This window comes from Gossypium hirsutum, chromosome A01, assembly GCF_007990345.1.
Source record: "Gossypium hirsutum isolate 1008001.06 chromosome A01, Gossypium_hirsutum_v2.1, whole genome shotgun sequence".
NCBI lineage: Eukaryota > Viridiplantae > Streptophyta > Magnoliopsida > Malvales > Malvaceae > Gossypium > Gossypium hirsutum.
This window is the reverse complement of record NC_053424.1, coordinates 113290691-113298463: the sequence shown is the minus strand read 5'-3', so window position 1 is coordinate 113298463 and position 7773 is coordinate 113290691. Positions and strand designations below refer to the sequence as shown.

The following is a 7773-nucleotide window of genomic DNA, read 5'->3' as shown; positions in this document are numbered from 1 at the left end:
CATGATTTCAAAAGAAGTAGCTTTGACAGTTGTGTTTACTTTAAGAAAAACAGTGATGGTTTTTTTTTAAAATATCTACTCCTTTATGTTGATGACATGTTAATAGCAGCGAAAGATAAAAGAGAGATAAGAAAGGTCAAAGCCCAACTAAGTGAAGAATTTGAGATGAAAAATTTGGGACCAGCAAAGAAGATACTTGGTATGGAGATTCTCAAAGATAGAAAAACAAGTAAATTGTACCTAAGTCAGAAGGGGTATATTGAGAAAGTTCTTTGTAGGTTCAATATATAGAGTGCTAAGCCTGTTAGTACTCCATTAGCAGCCTATTTTAGACATTCATCAGCTTTGTCTCCATAATTAGATGATGAGATTGAGTACATGTCACATATTCTATACTCTAGTGCAGTGGGATCTCTCATGTATGCTATGGTTTGTTTACGTCCAGATTTATCATATGCCGTCAGTGCAGTTAGCAGATACATGGAAAATCCCAGTAAAGAATATTAAAAAGTAGTTCAGTGGATTTTAAGATACTTACAATGTACTACTGATGTTTGCTTACAGTTTGGAAGAACTAGAGATGAAGTCATTAGGTATGTTGAAGCTAATTTTGCTGGAGACCTTGATAGAAGAAGATCTTTCATAGGTTATGTCTTTACAATCAAAGGTTCTGCAATCAGTTGGAAAGCCATTTTGCAAACTACAGTCGCTTTGTCTACCATTAAAGCCGAGTACATGGCGATTACTGAGGCTTGTAAGGAAGCCATTTGGTTGAAGGGACTTTTTAGTGAACTCAATGAAAACCTTCAAATCAGTACAGTATTTTGTGACAATCAGAGTGCCATCTTCCTTATAAAAGATCAAATATTTCATGAGAGAACAAAACACATTGATGTTCGGTATCATTTTGTTCGCGATATTATTGCTCGTGGTGATATTGTTGTGAGCAAAATTAGTAATTATGAAAATCCTACAGATATGGTGACTAAGTCACTTCCTATAACCAAGTTTGAGCATTGCTTAGACTTGGTTAGTATTCATTGTTAAAGTTAAACCCTTAAGGGGTTTTATGGAAGAGGTAGAGAACTTGTTCGTTAAGAGTTCGCGATGAAGAACTTGTTCATTGAGAATTCATGTCAAGGTGGAGATTGTTAGAATTGAGTGACCCAAATCCTTATTTAAATAAAATACAATGGTAAAATAAAATAAATGTAAAATCCATATAGAACTACACTTCTTTTATTTTATTTTAGAATAAGATTTTTTAAATTTTATTAAACTCCATCTATTTGATATTGATTAGAATAAGATATTTCAATCTTACTACACTCCTATTAGAATATGGTTTTACAAGCCTATAAATAGACATAGTTTATTCCTCTTGTAATCATTCGAACTCGGCATAGTGAATTTTCTTCTCATCTGCCCATGGTTTTTTTCCTGAAAGATTTGTGTGTTCTTTATTTTTTATTTCTCTTTTCTTTATGATATATTGTCATTACTGACATTTTATTTTTACAAAGTAGGTGCTTGAGTTATTATTTACACTCGTGTTCAAAGGTAATCGACTTAAATTCGAAAAGAGGGAAAATTTAATTGTTATATGATTTGAATTATGCCTCCATCTCATGCTAATCGATAAACTTTTGTTGATGAAATTGAAAATTTTTGGTTTAATACTTTATGCTCAATTAAATTGTGAAATTTGGACACCTAGCCACTTTTGCACGCATGATGAAATTTGAAAATATTCTCTTGATTTTTCTAATATCTCTTATATATTGGATATTATTAGTGAGCACAAATGTTTATTGTTTCTAATTCTTTCTAATTGAATGAATTATCGTTAGTGCTATATTTTGTTTAGCATATGGAATTTCAATTGAATTACAAAAACATGTTTGCTTGTTCTATTAGTATATAATAATATTTTCAATTGTTGATTTAAATACTTCTTGAGGTCACATATGCATTTGCATTAGTTTCACGCTTGAGGGCAAGCATGATTCAAGTGTGGAGAATTTAATAAATGTTTAATTTCTCAATTTATTTGCGACAATTCTCTCCTTGAACTATGTTATTTATGTTCTTAATTATATTATTTATACTTATATTTTATTATTATTGATTTAAAAAAAATTGGTGAAAAAGAAGGTTAAAGTTTATTTTTGACAAGTTTTTACATATTAGACTCTCAACACAATACAATTTTAGTATTTTAGCCATAACTTGAATTACGGTATAGTGCATTTAACTTATTTTTTGTTTTATGCTATAGTTTTACAACCACTATTATTTTTACACTAACCACCAAGTCGAAATCCACTCATTTCTTATTTGGTTCATATTCATCATCTTTCATTTCCTCCGCACAAAGTTGAATCCTAAAACTATCACCTCCATCTTCACCCATCCGCATCCTCAATCCTTCTTCACCCATCAAAATAAACAATTATAGACCCAAATTTGGGCAAATATGCCAAAGAAAAAGTAGAACAATGTAATTATAATCAATACCCATATGATACAACAAATTTTCCTTAGCAGAAAACCCCGAAAATCTTAGAAATCGGAAGAAATCTTCGATGTCAGATGAAAGATCTTACAATCAATCCAATAAGAGTAATTGTTCATAGGAGTAAGATCTTAGACATTCAAAAACACATTGGTTTCATTGTTATTCCTCTCATTACGGCTGGAATTAGAGACTTCCCTTCTCCCCATTTTCCTTTCTCCTTTTATTGAAACAAAGTTTGTCAAATAATAGATTTCCCAACATTCCCTGAAAATTTTCTTTTCTTGTCCATACTAAGAGAAACCCTCAAATATTCAGGTAGCAGTTGAAGCTAAAAAAATTGGTTTTTTTTTTGAGAAATAGATAAAAAGTAATGAATGAAAAAAATATGGGAAACGAATTTTGGCTGATAATTATGATTCTCAAGGATTTATAGTGTTAGGGAAAGTATTTTCTATCTTCCAGAACTCGAATGTAGAAGAAAAGCAAATGGAAAATTGAAAGGGAAGATTAGTGTTTGGGGGAAGAGAAAGTTAAAAAACAAATACTCAAATTCAATTTGGAGAATTCTTAACAATTTTAGCTTAAAAAAGAAGAAGAAAATGATGAAAATTTTAAAATTTTAGATTTTGGGTAAGTTTACTTTTTCTCATTTAATTTTAAAAATTATAAAATTATCATTAAACTATTCGAAAGTTCTCATTTAAGTTACCGGAATATTAAAATCGTTATTGTATGGCTTTCTTTATCCGTTTACACCAATCGAAAGTTCTTTTTCTCCTTCTCTTTCACATTTCATTTTTTTATGAAACAACTTTAAATATCACTAATTCGCGAACCAAAATCCAAATGCCTTTCTTTTTTTATGTGATAGTATCTCCAATCTCTGACACTTACCGTTATATCAACTTGCATGTAAGGTGTGTTATTCTACTTGTTGATAAGTAGTGATCCATCGTATTGATGTTGAATTGTCACTTGAAGCTCGATATTCAAAACTTTTTTTTTTAAATAACTTAACAACGCAGTAACTTAAATGAAAATTTTTGAATAGTTCAATGACTTAAATAAAAACTTCAAATAATTCAGTGACTATTTTGTAACTTTTTGAAGTCGAGTAACCAAAATGTAAATTTACTAATAGTTTAGTAACATTAGGTGTAATTTACCCTTAAATTTTTTTATTTATATTCATGTAAAATATTTTTAGCAAAAAATAAAATTTTAAAAAATATATTTTTTGAATTTTATTTAAAAGCTAAATTGATAGAATTTATAAAATTAATCGCTAAACTTATTAATTTTTTAAGAATTTCAGACCAAATTAATAAATTTTATAAAAAAATAGAGGCTTAAAATTGTAGTTATAGCAATAAAAAAGTCCATGTCAGAATTCCGCTAATGATTTAACAGAGGAGGAGTAACTAAAATATAAAATGTGGATAACATTAATGATTATATTGAAATATATTAGAATTGAATGACCAAAATAAAAAATAGTAATAATTAGGGGACTAATAAAATAAATAAACATTTGTTTTTGAAGTCAAAATTTCAAACGTTGCGTGCGCGTACTTACTTCTAAAGAACCCCATAAAGAAAAATCCAAAGTTTGTGTGTGCGCGCATATTATATATATAGAAGAGACGCGTTTGGCGTTGCGTTTTGCATATTTGCAAAACAAAACATGGTCACCATTTGATGGAAAAACAATTTCTCCAAAATTTTCTCCTTCGTTTTCCATGTTTATGGTTAAAAACCCGTAAGTTTCGCTGCTCCTTTGGCACTTTGTCTTTTAAATTTTTATTTATTTCATTGTTTTGAGCACAACCCAGATTTTGTTGTGGCTTTTTAATGATGTGTTAAGATACTAAGCTTTGAAATCTCAACTGGGTATATATTTTTTTTCCTCTTTGGGTTTGTTCTTTTTGGTTTTGTCTTTTCTTTTGATCGGTAATGTTTTTTTTTAAATTTTAAATATGTGTTTTTCTTTTGTTTCATTGTTGATTATGTTTTGATTAATCCAAATGGCAAAGCTGGTTTTTGGACAAACTTAGTTTGACATTGCATCGAAAAAGAGGAAACTTTGTTGGAATGTGGACATTGGGTGCAGGAGGGTTGTTTTCTTTTTACATTTCCCTGTCCCTTTTTCTGGTTGCTTTAGCTGATATAAAATTTGAAGATTTTGAATTCTAAATGGTGGATTTGATTGTAATTGGAGGAAATTTTTTGTTCTTTATGCTTTTCTTGTCTCATATTTTGGTTGCTTTAATGTTTATTTTGCTTAAAAGAAAGTAAAGTACTTCTTTTCTGCATCATTCAGCTTTATATTTGATTTGAATTTGCCATTATTTTCATGGAAAATCTGGTAATATTAGGAAAGGTAGTTTCTAGCTCTTCCTTTTGTTTGGTTAAAGATGGAAAATTATGTTATAACAGCATCACCATCGGAATTAGAAGTTGTTTTTAAACTTTGTTTTGATCTTCTGGAAATTTTAAGAACATTGAGATGGTTCTAAGTTGAATATTTTATAATAAAATTATTTCCATGGACATGGGGTTGCCTTTTTTGACATCTAATTTTTATCCTTTATTACAGGGAAATAGCGAGTGAAGCCTCTCAAAGTAGATAAATATAAAATAATTGCAGTAGTTGACATTTCGAGTAGCAATGGCTCCTGGAGGCAGCGCTTGCAAAGAAGTCATTGAATCTCATTCCCCTGTTGCAGATTATGACATAGCTTCAGCAAAATCTGAGAGTAATAATGCCACTAGTACTACTACAACAACAACAATGAAAACTTCAGTTAATTTAGTTGGAAAACATGGAATTCATTCAAACAACGGTGTTTATGAGCTCCTTGAGTGTCCTGTATGCACGAATTTGATGTATCCACCAATTCACCAGGTTTGTTATGCATGCAGTTATTCCGGCTCTTCCATAAAGATATGCTTTTGTAGTTGTGTTTTGTTTTTTTAACCTTTTTTTCATTGTGTTTCCTATTATGAAATTTTTCTTATTTACTTCACTGTGTGAACACTACATGCGTGCCTTTGTATGCCTCTGTGAAGCTAGTGATTATATCTGGATGCTGGGGTGAAAATGGTGGTGAAGCTCTGGTTACTGTGCTGGATCCTCTTAGGTGTTTGTTTATGTACCATCTGAAGTGTAGGTAATAAGGTGCAAGTCGCTGAAGGACTATGGACATAGGGTTGTAGGGAAAGAAGGGCAATTTATGTCTATTGAAGAGGATAACTCATCATTGTGGGTTCGGTTTGTTGCAGTGAAGAGTTATCCTCACGATGGTATAGAAGTAGCCATTGTAATTGGAAAGTGATTTGAAAGGATTTGGCAATATTTTTCAGGACAAATGCTCTTTTCATGTTTTGTTTTATTACGGTTACTGCTTCCTTTACTAATTGAGTGCCCTAAATTTTGATATGTTGCATTCAATCCTCTATTACAGTGCCCAAATGGACACACTTTGTGTTCGAACTGCAAGATTAGAGTGCACAACTGTTGCCCAACATGCCGCTATGATCTTGGAAATATAAGGTGCTTAGCTTTGGAGAAAGTTGCAGAATCCTTGGAACTCCCTTGTAAATACCAGAATCTAGGTTGCCAAGATATCTTCCCCTATTACAGCAAGCTTAAGCATGAGCAGCACTGTCGGTTTCGTCCCTACAATTGCCCTTATGCCGGCTCTGACTGCTCTGTCACAGGTGACATCCCCACCCTTGTTTCACATCTCAAGGATGATCACAAAGTCGACATGCATGATGGATGTACCTTCAACCATCGATATGTCAAATCAAATCCACATGAAGTTGAAAATGCTACATGGATGCTTACTGTAAGTTCATTTTAGCCTACAGCACATAATATTTGAGTTGCTCGAAACTGCAAATCTTATGCCTACGAATGGATTCCTTTGACAAGTTCTATTTCTGAATTCCGATGTCTTTGTGCAGGTTTTCAATTGTTTTGGAAGACAGTTCTGCTTGCATTTTGAAGCTTTCCAGCTTGGTATGGCACCTGTCTATATGGCCTTTTTACGTTTTATGGGAGATGATAATGAAGCAAAGAAATTCAGTTACAGTTTGGAGGTCGGTGCCAATGGCCGTAAGCTAATATGGCAAGGGATTCCAAGGAGCATTCGCGACAGTCATAGGAAAGTTCGTGACAGTCAGGACGGACTGGTGATCCAAAGGAACCTAGCTCTATACTTCTCGGGTGGTGATAGGCAAGAGCTGAAGTTGAGGGTAACCGGCCGAATATGGAAAGAAGAATGATAATAAAAAAGGATGTTGAATCGAGGTGATTTTGTTTAGTATCAGAAACATTCCGAGTCTCATTGGCAAACAAAGGAAAGCTTCGGTTGTAATCGGGGCTTTATGTCCACTGCATTCTAATCCCTCTGCTGACCGCGCACCAGCCCGGCTGCCACCTTCTTCTGAATGTTTTAGGGTAGGAAATGATTTATATGAGTCTACTTGGTTGCTCAAAGTTTAATGCAGCAACATGTATGGAGCGTTCCTTTTGAATCCTTAGAACTCATTTTGTTTTTTCGCATTCTTTTCAATGCGATCGCCGTTCGCTTCCTGTATGAAACCATGTTCTTCATTAATTTTATCAACTTCTAATTTCCTCATTTACTCTCAAACGTAGTTAATGTTCAAAGAACAATGAACAATCCCTATTTCGTAATCATTCTTAACAGGTCCTTTTTCCAACCATGAGAGTTGAATGATCCACTTTAATTTGACACATTTTGACCCCTTAATGTTTTTATGCTTATATGAAAAAAAGAAACACCAAAACAATGACCAATTTGATAATCATGGAGTTGATTTATAGATCAAACAAGCAGAACAGTGTTACTGAACAAAAAAAAAAAAAAACTGGCAGAATAGTGTTGAAGATCTAGAGATTAATTTAAGTCGTTGAAATTAATCTAACTTTATTAATTTTCGAGGGTTTTCTTTCACTTTTATATTAGGAATTTTAATATTATTTATTAATAAATTTATAGAAAAGTTATTTGTTATAATTAGTTGTTTTAGGGTTACTTCGTATTCTTGAATATTAAATTCGTGACGATGTTTAATCATATCGATAATCTATGCCATCGAAAGATAACTCTTGGAAATGTCAACTTCCTCCCTATAAAATCCATCCGTTGCTCCCTTCTTCTCACTCAAAATCTTTCCAAACACTCCAATTCTCTCGATCTCTCCTACTCTTCAATTTTTTTCCG

At 32.2% G+C, this 7773-nt stretch overlaps 1 protein-coding gene across 2 annotated transcripts; it reads left to right on the top strand.

Annotated features, from left to right (window-relative positions):
• Window positions 1–4126: 4126 nt before the first annotated feature.
• Window positions 4127–7167, top strand: LOC107930458 (E3 ubiquitin-protein ligase SINAT2). 2 transcript variants are annotated; one of them, XM_016862130.2, is made up of 4 exons: window positions 4127–4277; window positions 5115–5423; window positions 5983–6369; window positions 6488–7167. In XM_016862130.2, exons 2-4 carry the CDS (start codon window positions 5187–5189, stop codon window positions 6806–6808), a joined length of 945 nt encoding a protein of 314 aa, XP_016717619.1. In that variant the 5' UTR covers window positions 4127–4277; window positions 5115–5186; the 3' UTR covers window positions 6809–7167. The 2 variants fall into 2 exon arrangements, with proteins under 2 accessions (XP_016717619.1, XP_016717620.1); XM_016862131.2 differs by lacking the exon at window positions 4127–4277 and adding an exon at window positions 4286–4408.
• Window positions 7168–7773: the final 606 nt, after the last annotated feature.

Excerpts from the sequence above, each read along its gene's own strand:
- LOC107930458 (XM_016862130.2), top strand. The coding sequence starts at position 5,187 with ATGGCTCCTGGAGGCAGCGCTTGCAAAGAAGTCATTGAATCTCATTCC. Across the intron at positions 5,424-5,982 it reads TGTATCCACCAATTCACCAG|TGCCCAAATGGACACACTTT; the intron begins GTTTGTTATGCA and ends CCTCTATTACAG. Across the intron at positions 6,370-6,487 it reads ATGCTACATGGATGCTTACT|GTTTTCAATTGTTTTGGAAG; the intron begins GTAAGTTCATTT and ends GTCTTTGTGCAG.